At 51.7% G+C, this 26,973-nt stretch overlaps 1 protein-coding gene across 1 annotated transcript; it reads left to right on the top strand.

Moving 5' to 3' along the window:
- On the top strand, positions 1-26,973 carry MPP3 (MAGUK p55 scaffold protein 3). The gene is made up of 19 exons (XM_060136136.1): positions 1-74; positions 1,270-1,326; positions 1,570-1,688; positions 1,826-1,903; positions 3,170-3,250; positions 3,487-3,624; positions 6,663-6,744; positions 8,473-8,558; positions 9,928-10,002; positions 13,231-13,427; positions 15,261-15,325; positions 16,738-16,758; positions 17,319-17,360; positions 18,492-18,656; positions 18,751-18,831; positions 22,163-22,256; positions 22,473-22,581; positions 23,949-24,071; positions 26,301-26,973. Exons 2-19 carry the CDS (start codon positions 1,302-1,304, stop codon positions 26,475-26,477), a joined length of 1,758 nt encoding a protein of 585 aa, XP_059992119.1. The 5' UTR covers positions 1-74; positions 1,270-1,301; the 3' UTR covers positions 26,478-26,973.

Below are 26,973 nucleotides of genomic sequence, written 5' to 3'. Positions count from 1 at the left end.
CGGAGCCAGCGGCGGCCGAGGCTCCCGGCACCCGCGCAGCTGCCGGTCTGGAGCTGAGATCCCGGCGCGCCGAGGTAGGAACCCGCGCGGAGGACGGACCAAGGGCTCGGAGCCCCAGGGGCCGGGCGGGACTGGAGGATGGGCTGAGACCCGCCTCTCATGCCCAGGCAGCCACGCGGCTCACGGGTCCCCCAGCTTGGTGATGGTGGGGCGGGGGGGCTCAGTCCCCGCCCCTCGGCCCCTGGTCTTCTCTCCGCACCCACCCCCTCCTCCGTGCGCCCCTCTCTTTTCCTGCCGCTCCGCATCCTCCGAGACCGCCCCGAGCGCCCCCCAGGTCTCGCCTCGCCTTCACCTTCGCCCAGCCGCGCTCCTTGTTGGTCCCACAGGTTCCTTCCCAAAGCGAGCTGGAGTCTCTGCTTGGCTGCCTGGGGGAGTGGGGGGCACAGCTAGAAGGAGCCAGAGGATGAGTCTGGCGTAGGGGGGCGGGGCGTTGGCTGGAGGGCCGGGGGCCATTCTTATGCATCTCGGTGTCAGCGGGGCTCGGGCGGGCGCTGTGGGGCTGGCTCCATGTTTGCGGAATGAATGAATCATTACTCTCCTTATCTCCTTCTGAAGGAGGACTTTTTGAGGTCCACGTGCTGCAGAACACGTCGGGGGGCCTGCCGAAATAGGGCTCCCCCCGCCGGCATAGTAGACACTGACTCTCATCTCTCCACCTCCTCTCTATACGCTCTGTTTTGGCGGCAGGCTCCCTTTAGGTTGGGGCTTGGGGATGGCGGGGGAGGAGGGGTTGTAGGCCCAGCCAGGTACTTGTTGACAGTCAAGGGACTTGAGTGAGGCCCCTTAGAAGGTAACAGGGGAGGGGTGCACTGTGGAGGAGAGCACCCACTGTCAGGCAGGGGCCACTTCTCATCTCTGAGACCTGCCTGGAAGGGCCAGTCGAGTATGGATTCTGACCTACAATTTACTGAATCCTCCAAGCCTCTGTTTCTTCATCAGTAAAATAGGAATATTAGTGTCAATTCCTCGGGGATTTGAACAGATTAAGAAAAATGTCATATGAAATCACCCAGGACAATGCTTGACACACTGGGAGCACTCAGCAAGGCTTTGTTTTCTTTCCTTAGTCTCTGAAAAAACTGAGCAGAGAATTATTTATTCCAACCCTTCTGTCCCGAAATTGATCCCGGACAGGCACAGTACATGTGTAATCACTGTTTGTTGAATGAATATGCTTGATGGAGTTTCACCCGGCTTTTTTTCTCCCAGAATCCACAGGCAGAGATCTGACCAGCACAGACATGCCGGTGCTGTCCGAGGACTCTGGTGAGTGTCTCCCGGGGCTGGACCTGCCACAGTCTTGAAGACAAGACCCTGCCTAGCAACCTGGGGCAGCAAAGAAAGCAGCTGCTATCCAGTGTCAGCTCCAAGCCCTGGGAATGAGAGCTGGGGGAGAAAATGTGCACATAGCAGGGCTGAAGTGTTGTCGGAAGGTCCGCTTGGGGGTCCCACAGGGCAGGAAGTACCCACTGCATTGGTTAAACAGTGTTTTTCTTACTCTCTCCTCAGGTTTGCATGAAACCCTGGCACTACTGACCTCTCAGCTCAGACCTGACTCCAACCAGAAGGAAGAGATGGGCTTCCTGAGGGATGTTTTCAGTGAAAAAAGCCTCAATTATTTAATGAAGGTAAATATGCTGCCCCGTGGATGACCCGGTCTGCAGCCCCAGGCATTCCCACAGCCGTGGGTGGGGTGTGTGATGTCCAGGGTAAACCTGGGCAGCTGGCTTGGGAGGCCGCAGCCTGAGATCAGCTGTCTTTGCAGATTCACGAGAAGCTTCGCTATTACGAGAGGCAAAGTCCAACCCCTGTTCTGCACAGCGCTGTGGCCCTTGCCGAGGATGTAAGCCCCAGGTTTCTCCTTACGGCCTCAGCCCCCCTCCCACCTGTAGCTCCTTCATCTGGCCTGCATGCCATTGCTTAGTGAGGGGACGTCGGGACTCGGGATCCCCAAGGTGAAGAGCGTCTTCTCCCCTTCCCCTCCTCCCTGGGCTTCCTAATAGGCAGGGAGGAACTCGTGAGTCTTGGACAGGGCCAGGGGACATGGTGACATGGTGACGCCCACTTACTTTGTGTTCCTGAGAAAGTCTGTTTCCCCAGCTGTGAGATGAGGACAGTTCCCAAACGGTTGAGAACTGGCGACAAGAACAGGTCAAACACGCACATTGTGTATCTGCTTTGGGGAGGCCCAATGGGAAGTCCTGCGTCCAGGGACTTGCAGCTTCTTGGACTTTTGTTGTTGTTTGTTTGTTTGCTGTACCCATGTAGCTTGCGGGATCGACTAGGGATTGAACCCTGGCCCAGATAGAACCCAGGCCTCCAGCAGTGAAAATGCTGAGTCCTAACCACTGGACCGCCAGGGAATTTCCAGGCTTTGTTTTTTAAAGGAATCCTTCCTCATTTCTTGTGGACCTGTCTGCTGTGTTGCATGGTTGGAAAAACTGTCCCGGTTGATTACTAAGGCTGGCTTCTGAATAAACTCACATAACCTCAGGAGATGGCCTAGTGAGGGGTCGGGGCAGATCCCCTGCCTTTCTTAGCTGTGGAATGCCATTAGGAGCAGGTTAGGTTGCCAGGCTCCCAGGCTTAGCTCTGCCTCTGCTAGTAGCTCTGTGACCGTAAGCAAGTGACTCAACCTCTCTGAGCCCCAATTTCCTCATCTGGAAAATGTGGTGAAGGGCACAGACAATAGAGCCAAATAAGCCCAGGTTCAAGTCCTGCCTGTGCCACTTACCAGCTTTGCGACCTTGGGCAAGATACGTAACCTGTCTCATTTACTTCTTACTTCTGAAATGGCAATATAATAGTACCTGCTCCATCTAGTTCCTTGTGAGAGTTAATCCACATAAGGCAGACAGCACCCAGGAAGAGCTTAATAAGTTAGCTCCCATTAGGATTAGAGGCTGCTCAGGGTCTCTGATCTCTGGTGTGATTTCCCTGGGAGTGTCAGTCCTGGGGTGGCTGAGGGTCCAATGCTCCCTGGTGCTGTAGTAGTGGCTGGGAGGGCCCTTGGGTCTGAGGCCCAGGGAGCAGGGTTTCCCCTGGGTGACTCCCAGCAGGCTCACAGCGCCCACAGCCATCTGTGGCCTTCTCTCTCCTTTCCCCCCAGGTGATGGAGGAGCTGCAGGCCGCCTCCATGCACAGTGACGAGAGGGAACTGCTCCAGCTGCTGTCCACCCCTCACCTCAGGGTAGTCATGCCGCAGTCCCTGGCCACCCACACATCTGTGTCTCCTGGGATGAGGGCAGGAGGGAGCGCTTGGCCGTGAGACAGGACATTTCTGAGCAAGCGCTCCTCAGCGCCAGCGTCCAGGGTGGTCGTCTCTCTGGCATGAGATTTGAGACCCCCAAACCACTGCCTGGCCAGGTCCCCCAGACCCATGTAAGCTCTAGGGCCAGCCCTTCTTTTCTCTTGCTTTCCTGACAGGCCATGCTCATGGTACATGACACGGTTGCCCAGAAGAATTTTGACCCCGTTCTCCCCCCTCTGCCCGATAATATTGACGAGGATTTTGATGAAGAATCAGTGAAGATTGTCCGCCTGGTGAAAAACAAGGAACCCCTGGTATGTGGCCCTCACCTCTCTGCCCCACCCTCTCCTTGTTTCCCACCTCCACCCACCCAGAAACCCTGGAAAGGACCCTCCTGAAGTCTTCGGAGTGAGTGATGGCAGTTTTGTCAGGGCTGCCACTAGTCCCTGTGACATCTTTGTGTGCAGAGTATCCCTTTCTCTGGGTGATTACAGCTTCCCTCCACTGTGCAGTCGAGAACCTGCACAGCTGTGCAGGGCAGCCCTGATCGTCAGCTCTGAACCAGAGGTTGGCAGACTACGGGCCAAGGGCCAAACCCCGCCCACTGTCAGTGTTTGTAAATAAAGTTTTATTGGTGCCCGGCCATCCCGTTCATGTATATATTGTCTGGGGCCCCGCCTTCACATGGCAACGGCAGACTCAATGGAAACTGTGTTGCCCACAAAGTATAAAATATTTACATTTGGCCCTTTCCAGAAAAAGTTGGCCAACCTTGTTCTGAATTCCAAGGAAGCTCAGGGCAGCAGCCATTCTTCTCCCCAGCTGACAGATTGTTATCATTTTGGTCCTGGTTCAGCAATGATGTACTGAGCAAAGGGACAGAGTTGTTTATGAGATGGAGGGAAGTAATGGCAGTCCAGAGAATTGAGGGCTTGCCCTAGAGAATACCACATCTGGCCCTCTTTATTGTCAACTTTCACCAAGTGACCTCAGATGAGCCGCTTCTGCAAACAGACCACGGTTCTCCTCTGCCTCTGTTTCCTTACCTTCAAAATGGGCCAGTCATCCATCCACTCAGCAGACGTATCGTGACCCCCACCCCCCGTGTGCCAGGCGCTGTGTTGGGTGCGGACAGGGTTAAGACTTAGTCCTTGCCCTCTGGGAGTTCACAGGAGGTAGTGACTGGGGGGTTTCCTGGAAGAGGTGATGCCCACGCTGAATTCTAAAAAAAAAAAAAAGGAACAGGAGTTTTCCAGAAGGAAGAGGAAGAAGAAAGGCATTCCACCATAGAACTGCATGAGCAAAGCCATGGGAAGGTAAACGGGCTGCTATATTCAGGGAACTTGCCGAGTGGAAGGTAAAGTGTGACAGAGGCGAGGCCAGATCAGCGGAGAGCGGAGAGATCCAGGTTACAACACGCAGTTGCTTGGCTGGATCCTGAAGGCAGTGGGGAGCCATTGAAGGGCTGTAAGTGAGGAACCAAATGGCCAGATTTGCAGTTAGAAGTATCACCCTGGCTACGAAGTAGAAAGTGGCCTGGAGGGTGAGACCAGAAGCGGTGGACCAATTTGAGGGTAGCAGCCAATACGTGAGGTTCAGAAACAGGGCTTGACCTCGGTTTGTGGGAAGAGGAAAGAGAAATCCAAGAAATATTTTGGAAATAAAATTAATGTCACTTTGTGCCTGCCCCAGTTTGGGCAGGAGTCTGGGGAGGCATCTTGGGTAAGGCCCAGGGGTCCAGCTAGGATGATGGGTGGGCACTGGGACCATTATAAGGAGGAACTTAGGGTCCGTGGAATTCAAGAGGCCCGTGTGCCCGCAAGTGGAAATATCCAGGAGGTGAAGGCTTACGTGTGCAGAGATACAGACTTGACAGCTGCCATCTTCCAGGAGGGGTTAGCACCCCGCCCGAGAGGTTGAGACCACCGGGGTAAAGCGTATATCCTGGCCCTTTAATCAACATTTAAAAGGCGTATAGAGGAGGACTCGGCAAAGGAGACGAATTGTCACTGAGAAGCACCGGGAGAGAAGTGTCACCAGGGCCCAGCGGGAGGGTGAATCAGACAGGAGAGGAGAGAGAGAAGACTGAGGGTGTCGAGCTGGCAGCTGGAGGGTCGTCGGTGCCTTTGCTGGTGCATTCGAGGCAGGCGGGGAGTGAGTCAGAGGGCAGGCAGCAGAGAGAGCAGATGCGAGCTGCCTCTTTGAGAAGCTTGCTCCAAAGGAATGGAGACCGGTGGCTGCTGGATGGGGTTGCCAGCTTTTTAATGATGGGAGAGACTTGATAATATTTTTAGGACCAGGGGAAGGAGCCAGTGAGGAGGGGGCATTGAGAATGCAGGAGAGGGAGGGAGGGGGTAGAGGGCAGCCTAGCCAGGAGGAGCCCCTCCCCTGAGATGGGGAAAAGAGGAAAGGATGGATAGAGATGCTGGCAAGTTTGAAAGCCTAGGTGGCAAGAAGCCGTAGCGTTTTTAGCTGCTGGTCTCTCTTTCCAGCAATATTTATCTTATGGACTTTGAATGAAGTTAATAATGAATGCGCCAGTGTGTTTGCATGTATAGCCAGTAACAAGTGGTTAGCATTTATTGAGCACTTACCGTGTGCTAAGTGCCTTGCATGCGTTACCTGATGTCAACCTCGCAACAACCCTGTGAGTTAAACGCTTTCCCACACCCCAGATGAAACGGTCGCAGAGAAGATAAGGAGCTTCCTCGCTAAGGGCACATACTCTCAGTAGACGGCAGGGCCATCCGGCTCCTGACCGCTGCCCTGCCCCGCCACCGTCCAGTCTGTGTGGCGCACGGAACTGAGGGCTTGCTAGTGCCTTTTTCATCCTAGATATCATCTCTGCCAGGCTTCGTGGGCCCCATCCTGGTCCTGAAGCTCTGGCTGGGGCATAATTGGTTCCCCTTGGCAACAACAGAAGGCCTGGTAACCCCATGCTTGGTTAGAGGCAGGTTGGGAATTGGCTGACACACATTCTCCTCATTAGTAAATGTCTTTGCAAGAGGCAAGGGCTGCGGTAAGATAGAGAAAGCAGTGGGTGTGGCATCACAGAAAGCCGGGTGACCTTGAAGTTGCTTTCCTTCTCTGTGCCCCAGTCCCTCATCTCTCCAATGAGATTGTGACAGCATTCTCCTGCCTTCTTTAAACTGTAAAGTGCTGTGCTATACTAATTTGAGATGTGGGTTTTATTTCATCCTCAGCCTTGGAAAGGTGTCCACCGATCTGCCCCCTGGGGTGGCAGGGGGAGGAATGGGGCGCTGGCCGGGGGAGGCTTTGCTGGGTCCAGAGAGTCGGGGTCTGAGGTTCGGGGCTGCTTCTCAGGAGCCTGCCTGCTCTATCTCTGATGCAGGGGGCCACCATCCGGCGGGATGAGCACTCAGGGGCTGTCGTGGTGGCCAGGATCATGCGAGGGGGCGCAGCAGACCGGAGCGGTGAGTGCATCAGTGCCGGCCTAGCTGAGGTGCTGGCCGTGGTCCCCCAGCTTGCCCCCTTTGGCAACAGCTCGCCTTTTCCTCTCCTGTCCACTCACCTGTTTGGGATGTGCTTTGCTTTCTGGAAGTGGGGCTGGAATTCTCTTCTCCTTCCTAAGCTCTGTAGAAAATTTAGTTGTTTGGAAATATCTCAGGCGTGGAATACTTTGAGGGTGATCAGGAAGGTTTGAGCATTGGCTTAACCTGAGGACTGTGGTAGTTGAGCTTGGTGTAAATCCTAACTGGGGTGGCAGGGACGCCCTTCTCCGACACCCCAGTTGCCTTAACAAGCCACAGTTACTGAAGGGAGGGTGTTCATGTCCCAGATGTGTTTAGGTGGAGCACAGGTTAAGAATCACTGGTGTGGGGCTTCCCTGGTAGCACAGTGGTTGAGAGTCCGCCTGCCGATGCAGGGGACACGGGTTCGTGCCCCGGTCCGGGAAGATCCCACATGCCATGGAGTGGCTGGGCCCGTGAGCCATGGCCGCTGAGCCTGCGCGTCCAGAGCCTGTGCTCCGCAATGGGAGAGGCCACAGCAGTGAGAGGCCCGCGTACCGCAAAAAAAAAAAAAAAAAAGAATCACTGGTGTGAAAGAGACTCACAGACTTAGAGAATGAACTTATGGTTACCAGAGGGGAAGGGTGAGGGGAGGGATAGTTAGAGAGTTTGGGATTGAAATGTACACACTGCTATATTTAAAGTGGATAACCAACAAGGACCTACTGTATAGCACAGGGAACTCTACTCAATACTCTGTAATAGCCCAAATGGGAAAAGAATTTGAAAAAGAATAGATACATGTATATGTATAACTGAATCACTTTGCTGTACACCTGAAACTAACACAACGTTGTTAATCAACTATGCTCCAATATAAAATTAAAAGTTAAAAAAAAAAAGAATCACTGGTATATGGAGGAAGTAAATTGGGGGGCAAATCTCCTGGCATAGGGGAGTGTTGCCCCAGAAGTCTGGGGCTCATTGTGGTGGGACCCCTAGACCCGTGCTTCCCAAACATTAACAAGCATGGAAATGGCCTGAGTTGTCTTTTTAAAACGCAGATTCGGATTCAGCAAGTCTCAGGTGGGCCCAAGACTCTGTACCTTTTACTGCCTTCTGCTGCTTCTGGGCCAGTGTCCACACTGAATGGCAAATAGGGCCGGATATGCAGAGATGCTAGTCATTAAAGCAGAGGCCAACAGACAGGTGTGTCTAACACTCTTGACACCATCTTCCCTGGTGCCCTTAAGTTTTCGTGTAAAATTTGAGAAAGACATTCTTGGAATCAGGTCTGTACATCCAGGAAGGTGGAGAGTTAATGATATTTTTAAAGAAGCAGAGGCTATAGCAGAAAGAACACAGGGTTTCTACAGCAAAGTAACTGCGTCTGCGCACTGGCTCCGTTTTTTCTTAGCAGTGTGGCCTTGGGCAAGCTGCATCTTTTTTCTGGATCTCAGCTGCCAGTTTGTAAACCGGGGGTTTCACCGCGTGGTTGTGAGACTGGGATGCCAGGTGAAGCACCTGGCACCCTGTGACACCTCAGTTCATCCCAGTCCCGTCCACTGTCTTTAAACATTGCGTCTCCCCTGCAGTGGGCTCCGCAGGCAGGTGCCAGCGGTTCCCAGAACTCCCTGCTTTGGGGACCTCAGCCCCCTTCCCGTGCTGACCGTCAGCCCCTGTGTCTCCTAGGCCTGGTCCACGTTGGAGACGAGCTCCGGGAAGTGAACGGGATCACGGTCCTGCACAAGCGGCCTGACGAGATTAGCCAGATTCTGGTCTGTGCTGCGCGCATGTTGGGGACGCGGTGGTTCTTCAGAAACCCAGAGCAGGGCGCTTCCTGGAGCCAGGGCTGATCTGGCCCAGCGTCCCTGTTTGCATGGGGAGGCCGCAGGCCAAGTGGCCTCACAGAGTGCCCTGTATGGAGGGTGGGGGATAGGAGGAAAGGAGCGCCCAGACCACCCACTTCTCTCAGACCCCCTCTTCAGCACAGCCATCCTCCCTGCCCCCAGCCTTCTTTCCTGAGGACCCGTCTGGAAGACCCTCTCAAAAGGGTCCCCTCTTCCAAAGGGCTGAGGAATATGGAGTAAAAGGCTGTAGCCCAGCAGAGCAAGGGCTTTGGGGTCAATTGGTCCTGGGTTCGAATCTTGCCTGCATCACCTTCCGGTTGTGTAACCTTGAACAAGTCATCAACTCAGTCTGAGTTTCCATTTCCCTTCCTGTCCAGCAGGGCTAGGGATGGTTTCTCAACCAATGCATAGTTATCGTTAGGATGTGAGTATCCGGAAGAGGATATAGCACTTTACAACTGCAAGGGGATTCTAGGGGGTCACGTGCTGGGATGGAAACAACCTTCTCAGTCCATTCTGCGGGTTCAAGTCAAAACTGAAATTACAGAAAGCCCCATCGTAGTTCTGTCCTCTTTATCCTCAGGCATCCTCTCTCAACACAGCAGTCTTTGCTAACTTTTGATGGTTTGGGGGGCAGATACGGGATGAGATCTGAAGCTCCGAGGCCCGCTCTTTAAGGCCCCTGCTGTAGGGGGTCCTGGTTACAGGCAGACACTTCAGTCTTCCTGCCCCCACTCCCCTTTCCCTGGTTCTGGGCACCGACTTCCCCGTGTTCCAGAGGGATGCGGAGCCAGGGATGGCATTGGGTGAGATGTGCTCTCATGGGCTGACAGTGTGCTTCCCGTGGGCCCCCCATGCGGGGTGCAGGGCCTCTCTCCAGTAGAGGGGACAGGAACCCCTGGGAAGGTAGCAGTGGCCTGAGATTGGGGAAGATGCAAGCAAAGAGGGGAATACTGTTTGGGAACCAGCCCCAAATGAGGCAGGAAGGAGGAAAATGAAACTGGACTAGGTTATTAAAATAACCCGAGAGAAAAGAAAGAAGGGCAGCCCTTTGGATGGAGAGCTGTACTTGGTGCATGCATTGTCCTCGGGTTCTCATTTTAAGTCTTCTGTCCCTTTGTCGCATGAAAATGCTTTAGTTAAGTCAGCCGCCTCCCACCATAGAAGGGTGGGTCATAGGGGAGGCAGCACGTCCCCTTTGTTTCTGAACGTGAGTTTCCAGATCTGGGAAGTAAGACGTGACGTCTTGGAGGGTCAGATCTGGTAGATGATACGGCTGTGTGCTCTTTCCTTTCAGGCGCAGTCCCAGGGGTCCATCACCCTGAAAATCATCCCAGCCACCCAGGAGGAGGACCGCTTGAAGGACAGCAAGGTATGGGGGAGCTGGAGGCGGCGGCGCGGCGGGGGGAAGCGGGGGCGGCGGACTCCAGCCCAGCCTTTGAAACAGTCATCCGGGAAGAGATCATCTGTCTGGTCCTCGGAACAAGCTCCCAGTAGAGACCTGTAATTCAGTCACGGAGTGATTTATTTGTTTGTACCCGGCCTCTTCTAAACAGGATTTGATGTAGCTTACTAATAAAAGACAAGGTTCTTCTAATTGAAGTCGAAAAGCAGGGCCGTGAAGAGGAGGAGAAGGTACCCAATGTTCTGGCTTCAGGACCAATTAAGTAACTGCCTTTTGTTTAATTCCTTGTGGAGCCTACCTTTGGTAGGCACCTCCTCTGTGCCCAGGCGCTCAGCCAGATGCTGGAGACCGGGATGATTAGTAGCTTCAAGGATTCCTGGGTCAGAAGGGGAGGCTGGGGAGCCATTCTCTCCTTGCTGTGTGATTAAGCGCTTCGGAAAGATTCTGTACAGAGTGAGAGGCACTTTGGAAGGTGTCATGCAGTAGGGGTGTTGGAAGTGAGGCTTGAGGAAGATGGAGATGAGAGGGACTTCTCTGGTTAAGAGGAGGTGGAGGGAAGGGCGGGCAGAGGGGTCTGCATATGCGGGGGCTCAGAGATATGGCAGAGAGGAGTAGGGGGGGCTCAGTGAGAAAGTGCACGGTGGTGGGGCTCCAGGGGGAGGATGAGGGAGTGCGCTGGGGAGGTGGGTCGAGGCTACCTTCTGAATGGCCTTGAATGCTTTGTTAAGGGTTTTGGCATAATCCCTGCTTAGTTTAGGATCTCAGAAGCCAACTCTGATACAGGGATTCACTACAGTTTATTTGGAGGTGACCCCAGGAAACACCAGTACAGGAGTGGGGAAAGGAAGGCAGCCAGTGCAACAAAGGGTGTGTTCTCAGCAAGTTACCACAGGGGGCAACCAGAGCTTAATCCTGCTCCAGAGCCTGGTGTCCCTTGTAGACCGTGCCTCCGTCATCCCTCCCAAGAGCTGGGAGATCTGGGGGATCTGTACACCAACTCCCACCAGGCTGCATCCCGGGGGTTAATTCCCAGCAGTTCCTGCCGGCCAGGTTAGGGGAGAGCAGATCCCAGTGGCTGGAGAAAGCCGTTAGGCAGTCAGCCTGGGGTGCCCTGAAAAAGTAAGGCCCCGGGGGATATGGGGGGCCCCCACAGCCCAAGTTACAACCTCATAGGCGGTGAGAAGCTCTTAAAGGTTTTTTTTTAAGAGGGAAGTGATACAACCACATTTGTGTTTTAGAAAGCTCCCTGGGGCAGTGAGTAGAGGAGGGTGGAGACGGGGGCTAGGGCACCTGGTAGGAGTCTGTTGTGAAAGCCCAGGTGAGAGATTTGTCAAGCCCCGAGCTGAAGTGGTGGGAGGGACGATGCAAGAGGGCATTACTTTTATTTCCCAGTGAATTTGGACCTGCACTTTCTGGCAGCCAAGGCAAAAAGGAGAACGTAATGAATTACAATAATGAACGGAATTCATCAGAGTATGGAAGGCAGCATGCCAATTTTTCAAGAAAGCTAATTCCCAGCCCGCATGAAAGATGGGACATTACAGCACTTGGCACACAGTAGATGTCAATATTTTTTTTTTTTTTTTTGCGGTACGCGGGCCTCTCACTGTTGTGGCCTCTCCCGTTGCGGAGCACAGGCTCCGGACGCGCAGGCCCATCGGCCACGGCTCACGGGCCCAGCCGCTCCGCGGCATGTGGGATCTTCCCAGACCGGGGCACGAACCCGCGTCCCCTGCATCGGCAGGCGGACTCTCAACCACTGCGCCACCAGGGAAGCCCCGTCAATAAATATTTCGATTAATAGTGGACAATGTATTTGACAGTTTTTTATGGCAAATGAAGAAATAATCTTTATATGACTGTTTCTTATTTGCACCTTCAGTTGAATCCCAGGGCACACGTAATGCCTGATGGAAGTGGTCCTTCCTGGGACCAGCTAATATGGTCTCCATAGGCAGCTTTTGCAGGTTCTAACTTGATACAGGGAGAGGACTTGGTTTTCCTATAGGACAAATGGGTAGCCTGTCTCTTAGTCCATCCTTTCTAAATATTTTTCTTTGAGCTGGATGCTTGATCACGGCTGGCCATTTGAGATTAGGCTTTCTTCAGAGTGCCTGGGACCCTGGTAACATCTGTGGCTAAATGAGGGTATCTGTCCTCATAATATATGGCCAGAAATTTCTTACTACTGTCGAACTGCATCTTTTCTGCTTGGCACATAAAGGAATATGATTTGGATTTGTCTAAGGAAACCCTCTGGCCTTTTTTTTTTTTTTCCTATTTGCTGTTAAAGTTATTGGGCTGTAATGATCTGGAAATAGAAATAAATAAATCCATGCCACTGAATTATAGAAGAGAACGAAGAAGTGTGACACAATGCTATGTCTTCCCATCCTCTTCTCTAGAGGGATGACTTCAGGGTAAAGGGGAGAGTTGGGGGTTGGCTAAGTGCGTGACAGATGAGGCAGGATTGAGCTGTCAAAGATGTAGCTGTCAGTTACCCACTGAAAAGTGATGATGAGGAATCGGTAACAGTAGTTTCATTGATGTTTGTGTTCTTATCAAAACATCTAGATTACTTATTTACAGGTGGCTGCTGACATCCTTAGGGGCAGTTAGCGTATCAGAAATAACATTTGAGTTAGAAATTGTGCTTGACTTTACTTTTTGCTCCCGGGACTAATGGTTGCTTTGTGTAGGCTGAGAGGCTGTTGTAAGGATAGCAGATCAGGCCAATAAGGAGATGTTTAGGTTGGAAAGGGAAATTCATGGGGCCCAGCTATTCATTTTTCTGATTCTTGAGGGATTTCCCAACTGGGACATTGAAAATGGTTGAAGAACACTAAGAAAATCGGTGCGGTGGGTTTCTGATTAACTTTCTATTCTTTTTTTTAAACATAAATAAGTAAATAAATAAATAAATAGTTATTTGCTCCGCGTCTTAATTGCCACGTGCGGGATCTCTGTTGCGGCAGGCGGGATCTAGTTCCCCAGCCAGGGATTGAACCTGGGCCCCCTGCATTGGGAGCACGGAGTCTTAACCACTGGACCGCCAGGGAGGTCCCAGCTTTCTATTCTTGAGGCTGCTTGTTCTTCCTAATTGTGAATGGTGGTTGTCCTTTGGTTTTCCGTGTGGCATAGACACATCTGTGCTTACACGGCAAAGGGCTGTCTCACTGAGCCCCTCCCCTGCAGGTGTTCATGCGGGCCCTCTTCCACTACAACCCTCGGGAGGACCGGGCCATCCCCTGCCAGGAGGCAGGCCTGCCCTTCCAGCGCAGGCAGGTCCTGGAAGTGGTGAGCCAGGACGACCCCACGTGGTGGCAGGCCAAGCGAATGGGGGACACCAACCTTCGAGCTGGCCTCATCCCCTCCAAGCAGTTCCAGGAAAGGTGGGTCTGGGGTGTGTTGTAAGGGGGTGTGATTCTGGAGTGGCCAAGGCATAAGTACATGACAAAGCCCCAGATCTCTGCCAGCGCAGCCAGAGGGGCCCACTGGGTGTCCTCTGGGCTAAGTACCAATTGTGCTTGTGTTGGCTCTTTTTCTCCCATCATCAGTGGTGATGGCTGTTTGAGATTTCAATAAATATTGAAAGATGGAAATCTACGTTATTAAATTAATGTATATTTTATAATGCATACTTAGGGCAAGTTGAGAAATAAAATATAAAAATACAGAAGAGGAGGACGAGGAAAAGAAAATTACCCAAAGTCTCACTACTATCTAAACAACATGATTTATTTCCTTCCTGTGCCTGTTATGTGTGTGGTGCACATAGAATTCGAGGTCTTGCTTTTTTTTTTTTGGTAGCTTAACATTTTGACATGAGCGTTTCCTATATTACTCTAGAATAATATTATTCTGTACTATTAATTAATGGTAATATAATATTTCATCAGGAGATGTACTGTTCATTCACAGGCAGCAGCTATGGTGTCTTCCCTGGAGGAGCTTACAGTTCAGCTGAAAAGTCACACATGGTTCAGACGAACACTTTATATATAAATGTGATGGGTGTGTGGGAGGAGGACACCGGGCCCCGCCAGGCCCTAGCAGGAGGGTTGGCCCTCGTCCTGGCAAGCATGGAAGGCTTCATTGAGGAAGGGTCCTACCTAAGTGACTTTGCTTCCTCCGTGTGGCTGTACTTTGACGCTGTCTCTAATGTTTCACTGCTACAGTCTATGTGCAGATAATTATGTTGCACATAGACTGTTCCTTATGTTTCAAATCATTTCCTTAGGATAGCTTGCCCAAAGTGTAAATCCTGGGTCAGAGGGTGTGGCACTTACGCCTGTAAGCCTCTCCTGGGGTTTGTAGCCCTCTTCCATTTTTGGGGTGTGGAATGATGCTGTAGCAACAGACCTCAGGGTTCATCTGTTTCATGGGCCCTCCTGGTGTGGTCCTCAGACCAGGTGCATCAATCAGCATCCCCTGGGAACTTGTTAGAATGCCAGTCCCTGCCTGGGCCCTGCCCCAGACCTGCTGAATCAGAGACTCCAGGGGCGGACTCTGAGCTCTGTGTTCTAACAGATATTCCAGATGAATTGAGGAGCTGAAGTTTGAGAACTGCTGCTTTATTTCCTCAGGGGAGCCTCAGACCCATCTGCATCTTTGGCTTCACAGGTCTTGGAGGAAGGCTCTTTAGCTGCGTTTAAATGTGGAAATCTAGAGACCTCTAGGAGCCCTGGGTGTTTTCTCAGCTCAAAGAGGCCTTGGAGGTTGCTTCTCCACGCAGGGACACATTGAATAATGTGCCAGGCTGAGCTCTCTGTTGGGCTAGGGTGGGTGGGGAAGGGCATTAAATTAGGGTCACTTTCACCCTCGGCTTCTCCTGGGAGTCGTTCTGCTGTTTTCCAACTTCCTCAGAGATGGGGAGGCCGGGTGAGTTTGGAGAAGGTGCTTCCTTTCCTTGAGAATCAGCCATGGGAAAGTAATGACCAACTGCTGACCATGGACACGGGGCTGTACCCCTGTGTGTGACCATCTTGGGCTGGAAAAGCTTCTCCCAGAGCAAGAAACTCAGTTTCTTCCTCATGAACCAGTGAGAACCTGTGAAAACGTCCCTCTTCACTGGAACTCAGTGTGAAGCAGGAGGCCCTTGGAGTGCCAGGCTATCCCCACCTGTGGGTTCCGGGCCTCGGTTTCCCTGAGTTTTCCAGAAGGTTCCCTATGACTGGTTCTCTGGTCCAGCTCACGGGCCTGCCCATCCCCTTGTGTCCCCACAGGCGACTAAGCTACCGGAGAGCCACGGGCACCCTGCCGAGCCCCCAGAGCCTCAGGAAGCCCCCGTGTGAGTAGACTGGCAGGATGGTACTTCAGGGAGGCAGTTCAGGGAGGGGCTGGGGTTAGGGCTCTGGGGCTTCGTGTGGGGAAGAAGCAAGCACTGGGCTGGAGGGGGCACCGAGGGTCCTGTCTGAGCTCTCAGGCCTCCTGAGGGAGGAGGGGCCGGGGAGAGGGATGAAGAAGGGAAATGGGGGTAGGTTGTGGAGAGCTATTCCCTGGAGAGGAGCTACTATATTTGGGGCCCATAGATGACACTGCGGGGGCCATGATAACACTGCTCCCGAAATTTTGTGCAAACTGTGTGTGTGTTGCGTATCTGTGTGTCTGTGTCTGGGAGAGGCTCCACAGCTTTCATTAGATCCCCAAGGGGCTCTCTGACCCTGACAGTTTAAGAACCACTGATGTTGGAAGGGAATGGAGATGGCTGTGAGCGATCCCGTGCCTCTGAGTCAGCAGTCAAATCTGGCAAATAGAAATAAAGGCTGCCCAGTTAAATTCGAATTTCAGATAAACAATGAATGGGCTTTTAGTATAAGTATATCCCATGCAATATTTGAGACATACTTATACTAATGAATTATTTGTTGTTTATCTGATGTTCACATTTAACAGAGCGTCTTGTATTTTGTCTAGTAACCCTACTCTTTGCATCACTTACCTTTTAGAAAACACATTCACCTACCTTCTTGCCTTTTAATCATCACAACAGCCCTGGGTAGTAGTGGAGTCAGGGCATCCCTTTTGCCAAGATGGTTAAACAGAGGCTTATGAAGTCAAGGGAGTGGGGCTGGGGTCAGGTTTCCAGAGGGCCTGTGGTCAGAGCCCCCAGGTTAGAGCCCCGTATGGAGAGGAAGCTTCCCCAGGGTATGGCCTCCCTAGCTGGGGGTCAGGGGGTAGGGGGGAAGCGGGGGGCTTGGAACCAAGTGGGGCGCCAAAACAATGCCAGATGAACGGAGCACAGCTGGCCTGCAGCCCTGCGCTGTGCCGCTCTGTCGTCTGGCACCTGCATTTGCCCAGGAGAGTCTCAAACCCAAGAGGAGAGAGAGCAGGTCCTGGTCCCGCTGCAGGCATCCCAGGGCGAGCTGCTCCCTTGGCTGGGTGGCCCCTGCCAACAGTCGCCTTTCCAGACTTGCTCTCGGGTCGGAGGGGCTGCTGAGTAAATTGGCCCTGAGGCTGCTTATGCCAGTGAAGCTCTGGCTTTCTTTGGGCCGCTAATGAGACACACACAGGAGGACTAATTAGAGCAAGTATCGGTTTAATAATGCACTGCAGCTCAGATCTCGGGTTTGTTGGAGGAAAGAAAGAGGGGACAGATGGAGGGGTCCTGAGGCACCCGAGGCTGCGGCTGCCTCTGGGCCACAGGGCCTCGCGGTTCCCCTCCGCTAACGCTGTTCCATCTGTCTTTTGTGCAAACCGCAGATGATCAGCCTTGTGACGAAGGTAGGCCCGGTATCTGTCCCCTGTGCGCACGGACAGGCCCCTTTTCTGTAGACTGTCTGGGGCTGCAGGGGCTCGTTCTCCCTTCCGCCACCCCGCTCTGGGGTTGCTGTGCCCCTCTGGCTCCTGGCACCCCTCTCCCTGCTCTGCCAGCTGGACCGACCTGCTCCTTTAGGCCTGCAGAGCTGGTGGGGACGTGGGGCCCGGCCCTCCCTGGACTTTGGCTGGGATGACCACGTGACCCGGCTGGGTAGCGGTCGGACAGGGCGAGTGAATCTCCCCTCCTTATTCTCACTGATCCTAACTCTGAGGGGCTGGAACGAGGTCTGCTGGCCCAGAACCCCAGCCAGGCCTGGAAAGGCTGTTTGTGGCCTAAGCATGGAGAACTGGGTGAAACGGAGGAACTTGTTTACCTGGGGTGGCCGGGACATGGCATTTGTCCTGGGCCCCCCGAGACTCCATCCCAGAGGGCTCTGCCTGGCCCTCCGGGGCCTGGGTACCTCCGGGCTGGGGCATGTGTCCAGCATGGCTCACTGGCCTACCTGTCTCTGTTTGGTCCCCAGAGACCTGTGACTGTGAGGGATATTTCAAAGGACACTATGTGGGTAAGTAATGGGGGCTCTCCCCCCGAGATCCCCCCCCCCGCCCATGCACAGACCACCGTGGACTCCTGGGTCAGGGAGAGGTGATCCAAGCCCAGGAACCCCTCAAGAGCAGCTGAGTCTGTGGGACCCACATTTTCCTTCAGTCTGTGTCTGCCAGAGGCTGGGGTCCCCCACCCCAACTTTCACCCAGCCACTGGGAGCAGTGCCCTGGCAGGACCCCTACATTAATACTGAGTTTATTATTACCATAGTCTCAATCGTAGTTTATTCAGTGTTTCTGCCACCCCCATACAACAATGGAACCTTTTATCACTCTCCAAAGTACCTTCACTTCTTTTATTTTGGTAAATCTTTTCAAAGGCCTTAGAGACAGGCCAAGAGTTTTTAAACTTTTCGTTCAGAAGCAATTTTAAACTTACTGAAAAGTTGTGAGAATTGCACAAAGAACTCCCACATACTCTACACGCAGATTCCCCAGATGTTAACACTTCGCCATGTTAGCTTTATCATTCCCTTTTTCTGCACGTACACATTTAACCCTCTTCCCCCTGAGTCGTGTAAGAGTTGTGGATGTCATGTCCCTTCACCCCTAAATAGCTCAGCATGTGTCCCCTAAGGACAAGGACATTTTCTTATATAACCCAGGGCTATTATCAAATTCTGGGAATTTATTTTTTATTTTATTTATTTTTAAAAAAAATTCCGGTAATTTAACAGGCATACAATTCTATTATTTAATATGGTGTTCATATCAGAATTTTGCCAGTAGTCCCAATAATGTCCTTTAGAGCATTTCCCCCGATCCAGGATCCAATCTAGGAGCACCCGTTGCCTTTGTAGATGTGGATTCCCTTTCATGGATAAGGGAACCGAGGCGCAGAGGGGTGATGACTTGCCTGAGGTCAGTCACATACCAAGTAAAGCAGTAGCCTTGAACCCTAAATTTTGGACGCCAGGTAATCGCACTTTCGTCATATTACTGTACTTCCCGATCAACCCCTTCCTGTAGCAGGAGGTGGTTGGGAGAGGCCCGTGGGTCTCAGTCCCACCTCCAGGTCTGACCAGGTAGAGAAAGTCTATAGGGAGATACTGGGACAAATGCCGCAGTGTCCCCCTGCCCTTCTCCCCAAGCTGGTCTTCGGAGGAGCTTCCGGCTGGGCCGCAGGGAGAGACTGGGAAGCCCGCAGGAAGGAAAGACATCTGCAGTGGCCGAGTCTCCGAAGCTGCCGACCTACGAGGAGGTGACCAGGTACCAGCACCAGCCCGGCGAGCAGCCCCGCCTGGTGGTTCTGATCGGTAGGTGACGTCTCCAGAGAAGGGGCTGGTTTCTCCCTGGAGGGGTGGGGAGGGAGCTCAGCAGGGACCTTGCAGCCTTCCCTTTGTTTCCCAGGGTCTCTGGGAGCCCGACTGCACGAGCTGAAGCAGAAGGTGGTGGCAGAGAACCCGCAGCACTTTGGTGTTGCTGTTCCACGTAAGAGGGCTTGTGTGTGTGTGTGTGTGTGTGTGTGTGTGCAAGCATGTCTGCACATGAATATTTCTTGGGGACTTGACTCCATGTATCCATCTTCATCCTTACTTTGGGTCTGAAGGGCTGCCAGGCACTGCCTGCTATAGGCACATCAGGGGACCTAGGCATGATGGGAAGAGACCCACTCTCAGTGGTCCACTAGGACCCTCTGAGGCAGTAACTGGAGGACCACTTGCCTGGTTCTTGCCTGGAATGGGAGGTGAGTCTAGAGCTCATTGCAGGTAAAGTGGCAACTTCAGCCCAACACCAAGGGGCCCCCAGCAGTGGGTGTATTTCAGCCTCCTCTTCCCAATGACTCTGACTCCTATGGCCCCTGCTCTCTGCTTGGGCAAGAGAGTAGGTTGGGGAAGCCAGAGAGCCCTTGAGCAGTGTTGCTCGGGCACTCCGCCTGCAGCTGGATCCTGTCCAGCAGGGTGGCTATGTACACTCCTGAGTCCAGAGGCAGCTGGAGATGCTGAAATCCAGTAGGCAGAAGTCCTGGTTCTGAATGTGATATGCAGTAGCTAGGAGCTCTACCAAGAGCTTTTATGTGCAGTAGCTTGGCCAGCCTTCCCAGTATCCCCGAGAAGAGGATCATCATCATCCCATACAGAGGAAGACACTGAGGCTCAGAGAGGTTAGGTAACTTGTCCAGTGTCACACAGTTGGTAAGTGGTGGAGCCAAGATTCAAACCCAGGCAACCTGCTCCAGTCTCATTCTTTTTTTTTTTTTTTAATTTAATTTATTTTTTGGCTGCGTTGGGTCTTCGTTGCTATGCGCGCAGGCTTTCTCTAGCTGCGGTGAGTGGGGGCTACTCTTCGTTGGGGTGCGCAGGCTTCTAATTGCGGTGGCTTCTCTTGTTGTGGAGCACGGGCTCTAGGTGCGTGGGCTTCAGTAGTTGTGGCGCACGGGCTTAGTTGCTCCTCAACATGTGGGATCATCTGGAACCAGTGCTCGAACTCATGTCCTCTGCATTGGCAGGCAGATTCTCAACCCCTGCGCCACCAGGGAAGTCCCCACAGTCACATTCTTTTTTTTTTTAAATAAACCATTGTAGTTTATTTATTTATTTATTTTTGACTGTGTTGGGTCTCCATTTCTGTGCGAGGGCTTTCTCTATTTGCTGCAAGCGGGGGCCACTCTTCATCGCGGTGCGCGGGCCTCTCACTATCGTGGCCTCTCTTGTTGCAGAGCACAGGCTCCAGACACGCAGGCTCAGTAGTTGTGGCTCACGGGCCCAGTTGCTCCGCGGCACGTGGGATCTTCCCAGACCAGGGCTCGAACCCACGTCCCCCGCACCGGCAGGCAGATTCCCAAGCACTGCGCCACCAGGGAATCCCCCCCACAGTCACATTCTTACTGAGGCCACACGTCAGCCTCTCACCTGCTGCTTGCCACTTCCTGTCCTTGGCTGTTCCTTTCTGAGACTCTCAGTCCTCTTCCTCAGAGGGATACAATGTGGGCACGTGATGGCCACTGAGAAGGGATGCTGTGGTGGCAGTAATGGGACCTTTCTGGAGGATTCTGAGGAAGCGCACCTACGTATTCTTTCTTTTGCCGTGTCACTCCCCTGGGCCTCAGGGCTCATAGCTCAGTCTATGGGTTATGAGAACTGTCTTCCAGAATCCTACCTGAAGTGGTAGGGATGTGGTGGCGGGGTCATGGGGGGTTGGGGAGGCCATTCTGGAAGCACCTGTGATGGACCTGGGAGAACTTTGGGGGGCCCACAGCCTTCCAGGCTGAAAGGATGGACTGAAACAGGGCGTGTGGAAGTTGTTCACACATGGATCCTTCAGAAACTTCCAGACCCATCCTCTGGGGGTGGGGTACCTGGATGGCTAGACCTACCTGCTTCCAGACATCCCACAGATAGGTGACTTTCTCCCTGCTATAAGGAACCAGGCGAGTCAGGGAAGGCTTCCCAGCAGCAGTGACTTTTATCTGGGTTTTGAAGAGTAAGTAGGAGATTTTCAGGCAGAGAAGGAAGAGTTCTCTATACCAAGGGAACAACATGTGCAAAGGGACAAAATATGACCCAGTACAGCAATGGGAGGGACTGGGGAAGTTAGTGTGGGTGATGTGGGGGGAGATGAGCTGAGTGGGAGGCTGGGTTGATTAAGAGGGTCTCATATACTCATCTAAGGTGTTTAGAATGTAATCAGTGGGTGAATAAAAGTTTTAAAGCAAGGACATGGTCAGGAAAGGTGACCCTAGCAGCTCTGCCAGAGGTTGGACACAGATGTCACACGGCGCACAGAGCATCCCCTGGGTGGCCCACAAGGGAGAAAACACTGTCCTCTGAGACCCCCTCTTTTCTTTTGGAATGCTCTGGAAAAAGCTGTGTGTTGCTTCGCGTGTGCTCTTGTTCTGTGGAGGATCTGATTTTCCCCAGAGGTGCGTGCCTTGATTCTATTATGGAAATCAGAGGGAAAACACTATGTGTTTAAAAATTGTGTGAGGGGGTCTTCCCTGGTGGCGCAGTGGTTAAGAATCCGCCTGCCAATGCAGCGTACGCGGGTTTGAGCCCTGGTCCAGGAAGATCCCACATGCCGCGGAGCGACTAAGCCCGTGAACCACAACTACTGAAGCCCGCGCGCCTAGAGCCCGTGCTATGCAACAAGAGAAGCCACCGCAGCGAGAAGCCCGCGCACCACAACGAAGAGTAGCCCCCGCTCGCCGTAACTAGAGAAAGCCCACGCAGCAACGAAGACCCAACACAGCCATAAATAAATTAGTTAATTAAAAAGAAATTATGTGAGAGCCAGCCTTGCGGAAACATCTAGTCCACGAGGGGACTGTCTGTCTTCATGCCTTTTCTCCCCAGATGAGAAATAATTGAATAAAAAATTTAAAACATACAGCAGGGTCAACTGAGTTTTTGCCCACTTGGCTCTCAAAAAGAAAAACAATTAGGAAATAAAACCTAGAGGACTAGGAATTCCTTAGGCGATTCTCTAAAAGCCACAGCATCAGTGAGGCAGTTTGGCAGAGTGGTTAAGGGCATACGCTTGGCCTGAGACAGAGAGCGTTCCGACCCGGCTCTGCTCCCAGCCATGGGACATCCACACGGTGCTTAACCTCTGCACCTCTGTTTCCTCACCTGCAAAACTGGAGGCCTCCTTTTGCCTACATCACAGAGCTGTGCAAGTCAGTGCCGTGCCTGCACACAGGGACCCTCGGTGGAGGGAAGTGGGTGGTTTGTACACAAATCCGTGACCAGCTCCGGACAGGAATGAGGGCACAGGCTCGCTGTGCTGTGACATCTCTGCCCAGCTACCCTCCTCTCTTTCACAGATACCACCAGGCCCAGGAAGAGCCATGAGGAGGATGGGGTGGAATATCACTTCGTCTCTAAGCAAGCGTTTGAGGCTGACTTGCATCACAACAAGTACGTTTCCTTGATGGACCAGTGGAGCCTCCGTGCAGCTGTGCGTCTTTGCATCTGTCCAGTCTTCCACTTGACCTCCTGGGAGGGCTTCTGGAAAAGTCAGGGGAAGCAGAGGATGGGAGGAGGAGCGGGGAGTCATGGTGGGCCATTCACCTTCTGTGTTAATTCAGGCAAACTCAGCAGCTGAAGGCCTTTTCCCCTGTGGTGCTGTTCTAGGTTCCTGGAGCACGGTGAATATAAGGAAAACCTCTATGGAACCAGCCTGGAAGCCATTCAGGTTGTGATGGCCAAAAACAAAGTGTGTTTGGTGGACGTGGAGCCAGATGTGAGTTCCTGGGCCAGTTTGGCATTTCCGGTTAATGGAATTTTTATAAACTAGGGGGGTGTACATTTCACAGAACATTTGACCTTAGTCCAGGGACTTTTTATTCCAGAGCACTGGAGGTTAATATTTCCTTGGGTCTCCCTTTGAGAATCTAATGAAAGCTTTTGTACCCCAAAACGTGCACCTCTGTACACAAAAATGACATGAATTGGAGGGACCCTGTTGGTGGCCCACAGGCCCAAGATAGTAACCTCTGCATGGAGTAAATCATGCAGGAGACAGTGGCACCGACTGGTCCACTGTGACCTGACAGTCAGGGACTTAGATGTAAATGCACCAGTGGAGGCTGGGCCATCCCTTCCCCGACGAGGACGAGTGAAATCAGAGAACCACCTAGAGAACCACTGAGGGGCGTGGTCAGGAGAGCAGTTTGAAAGGGAAAAAGGGCAGACTTGACCCTGTGTAGTGCTTCAGAGACATTTCCAGTCCTGCACACCCCACAGGGGCTTAACCGTCTTTTAAACCTTGTCTTTGAGAAAAATTTGTAAGCCTTGAACTCAATAGGGGCTGAGCTCTGATTTTATGACATACACTGTAGGCTTTATGTTACAGAAGTTGGCTTGAAACGGATTCCAAAAAGCACCTTATGTCCAGAAAGGAAAACCCTCACTAATTTGGACTTACTGGGAGTTGGTAGTGGAAATTAAAAGTCTGAATTTCAAAAATATTTTGAAAAGTGATTTTATTGGTTTAGAGGGGATGCAAGCTGTACACATAGCAGTTTAATACCAGTGTTTCCAAATACAGGCCCTTACATCATAAATAAAATGCACTAATTAACAGGACGATTTGCATATTGAAAACCTTCTAAAGTCTTTACAATTTGCCTCAAGGAATCTCTTAGTCTCTCCATTTGCTTGGCAAACCTTTTCTTCTTTGAATATCGTGCGGAGGCTTGTGTGACAGCACAAACTTTGCATTAGTCCAAATTGATGACGTTTGACTAAACAGATACACACGTTAAATCCTGCTGGTTCTTCCATCAGGACTAGGCAGGCAGGGAAGGGTGTACGAAGGCTAATTAGAGCTTGGTGGAGGGTAGTCAGAGCTAAGTAAGATGGCAACTCTCGGAGCTGAGGCTTTGGAACCTCCGTTCTCGGCAAGTGAGCCTTCAGGGTCCAGCAGAGGCCAGCGGGAAAATGAGCAGGTGGTCTGCACGGATGAAGGCCATTGTCATATGACCATATAATCAGGACCTTTGCCATTGGGGTTATGTGATGAAGCACCCCATTACTGAGAATTCAAGAAGTGTGTTTCACAATAAAATATTTTCAAAGTATGTAATATTCCTGAACTTTCTTTCTCAGGCACTGCAACAACTGAGGACCTCAGAGTTTAAACCCTACGTTATATTTGTAAAGCCTGCAATTCAGGAAAAGAGGAAGACGCCACCCACGTCCCCAGCTTGTGAGGATGCAGCAGCCCCACTTGTAAGTTTAAAGTTGATCATTTCTCGTCCGAAGGCCTAAAAGGGCCGTTAGCTGCATGTGGGTGCCCATACCTTCTACACAAGACCATCTTTCCATTTTGCCTGTTGGCCAGACTCAGATGGTCATGTGATCTGAAGACTCAGGGTGGGGCAGCCAGAAGTGCCTCCCAGTTCACACCGGAGTGGCTTTGCCTGGGTTCCCCACCCTCCACTCCCTCACATAAGCACCCCGTTGGAAAGTTAAGGGACTGACATCTATCAGGCACCTGATCTGAGTGTGACATACCACAAAAATTTGTTGAACTCCTAAGCCAAACCCAAATAATTTTTAATTGAAACACCAACTTCAGACCCAGCAAGCTAGTCCAAGATGGAGGCAAGGGGCATCATGGGGGAATCTTTCCTATGTGCAGCTCAGGACTGTGACTCTCTTGCTGAAGCTGCAGGTGGTTGAGTTCCACCTTTACAGGGCAGGGAAAGGGTTCAGGGGACTGACAGCTTCAAAACAAATGTCACACATTTTACTCCATTAGAGATTACTTGAGTTCTTTCAAGAGGCAGATATTTATTAGGAAGATGGAGGGATTTAGGGGCAAAAGAATGTTCCTTCTCTAATTTCTTAAATAGATAAATGCTTCCAGGATGAACAATGAAGGTACCTGGAGGAGGGGAAACTCCAGTAGCGGCAGACAGTCTATAGGATATATGTGTGTAAGGGGGTGGGGGAAGTGGGATGGAAGATCCAGGGGCAGCAGTGGGACACTGCAGGGTGGTTTTGAGTAGGAGAGGAGCCCTGCAAGATGCCATATAGAGTTGGAAAGCTCTGCCCAATTTAATCTAGGTTTTTCCCTCCCGGGGGAAAGAAGTAAGAAGAAGTTATCTAAGGTCTCTTCTGTCTTTGCGGTAGCATGCAAAAACTGTTTCCTAGACCTTTAGAACATATTTTCTGAAAGTGTGGATGCTCTCACGAAAGTAGGAATCTGGTTTTGATTGGTGACAGAGAACATTTTGGAATATGGGTCATTTTAGGGGAAGACAGCTCACCCCCTCCATGGCAGCATAAAAACAGAGCCCCTAGAAGCAGAGGCGAGAAGGCAGCAGAGGACTGGAAGGAGATAGAAGGGGAGGTGGGTGAATGCCAGCCACAAATTTCACTTTGCAGTTTTACTCAGAGTGGATCCTGCCGCTTTCCTTTCTTCCAAAACCCAAGCTAATAGTCAGTGAACTACCTGCTTGAAATTCTACTTACTAGAGGTATATTTGAATGAAGCAGCAAACAAAACACTGGGTAAGTTGGGTAAAGGAGGGATCATTGGCTGCCTAGACCTTAGGGTTAGGTGTCAGGAAAGCAGTCTGATTAAAGAAGCCAGGTGTCCTAAGGAAATGAGGGATTGGGTCAGGGTTGTCCCAGCACTTTCTTAAATATCTCTGCTTTGTCAACTGTGCTAATGTTGGGCTCTGGTTTGAGGAAATGAAAAGAAGAACTGAGTTCTACATGATGAATTTAGGAGTCCTCAGAGGGCATTTGAGTTACTTCTTCTTCTTCTTTTTCCCCTAGTTGATTCCAGAAATGCTTGCTTTGCTTTTATATAGTGACTACTATTTTTAGTTCTTTCCTGTAATTATTTAACCAAATTGCCATGCAACACAATAGTACTGCTAGTTTGGAAATACCTTCGGACAGGAAGTGTGATATTGACATATATAGACACACAGATATAGAATCAGCATCTGCCCAAAGCATGGCTCGCAGTTAACAGGTCCTCAGTAGATATCTTGTGAATGACTGAACAATGATTATGGCTGCCGCCCATGAACTTTCTTGGAAGTTTGATAGGCTAGCATCACTGTGCTCTGTTCTTGTGTACCTAGTTGGTTATTCAAGGGCCATAGTCATCCGCTCATCACCTAAAAGTGAGAGGTTGGATACTGCCCAAGACAAAGGCTGTAGGTTTCTTTTTTTTTTTTTGCGGTACGCGGGCCTCTCACTGTTGTGGCGTCTCCCGTTGCGGAGCACAGGCTCCGGACGCGCAGGCCCAGCGGCCATGGCTCACGGGCCCAGCCACTCCGTGGCATGTGGGATCCTCCCAGACCAGGGCATGAACCCGTGTCCCCTGCATTGGCGGGCGGACTCTCAACCACTGCACCACCAGGGAAGCCCAAGGCTGTAGGTTTCTTATTTGGGGGGAGAACAACACAGTTGTTCCCTAACTGCCCCTTTTCCTTGCAGGATGAGGAGCAGCGAGAGATGGCCGCCTCTGCTGCCTTCATAGACCAGCATTACGGGCACCTGGTAGATGCTGTGCTGGTGAAGGAGGACCTCCAGAGTGCGTACAGCCAGCTCAGAATGCTCTTAGAGAGGCTGAGCAAGGAAACTCACTGGGTACCTATTAGTTGGGTCAGGTAACTGTATCCTAGAACATCCAGGTTGGAAGGGACCCGGAAGACCACCTGGTCCAGGCTCCCCCATGTTACCATCAAGGAATCTTGAGCGAGAAGGGCAGAATTTTCCATAAACTCCATTATCAAGAAGAGTCTATGTGGGGAGTCTTGTTTTTTGCTGGTTTTTGTCTGTGGCTTTTCACTGCACCCCTTTGGAGCCGAACATACAAGTCAAAAGGGAGCATATCACAAAATAACACATGTCATTCATTAAAGTATCACAGGCAAGTTGACCCTGATTCTCTGTACCAAAGTTGAGTAGCCACTGTCTTTTGGGGGCTGGTGGTGGTGAATGTATACAGTACCAATTTGCAGAGGTGTTTAAGCTTTATAAACAGAGTGACACTTCATTGATCCGGCTTCGTTGGAAGTTGAGTTGTTTTACCCAAGAGGGTTTTCCATGCAATTGAAGTTCCCCTGTCTTCAGGCACTAAAATGTTGATTTTAACCTTTTCGGTAGT

The sequence above is a fragment of the Lagenorhynchus albirostris genome, chromosome 20 (genome assembly GCF_949774975.1).
Source record: "Lagenorhynchus albirostris chromosome 20, mLagAlb1.1, whole genome shotgun sequence".
Taxonomy (NCBI): Eukaryota; Metazoa; Chordata; class Mammalia; order Artiodactyla; family Delphinidae; genus Lagenorhynchus; species Lagenorhynchus albirostris.
The sequence above is the reverse complement of the archived record's forward strand: the minus strand, read 5'-3'. Positions and strand labels throughout refer to the sequence as shown.

Coding starts and splice junctions, on each gene's coding strand:
- MPP3 (XM_060136136.1), top strand. CDS start 1,302: ATGCCGGTGCTGTCCGAGGACTCTG. Junction 15,326..16,737: donor GAGCCTCAGGAAGCCCCCGT/GTGAGTAGACTG, acceptor TGCAAACCGCAG/ATGATCAGCCTTGTGACGAA. Junction 22,582..23,948: donor TGGTGGACGTGGAGCCAGAT/GTGAGTTCCTGG, acceptor TTTCTTTCTCAG/GCACTGCAACAACTGAGGAC.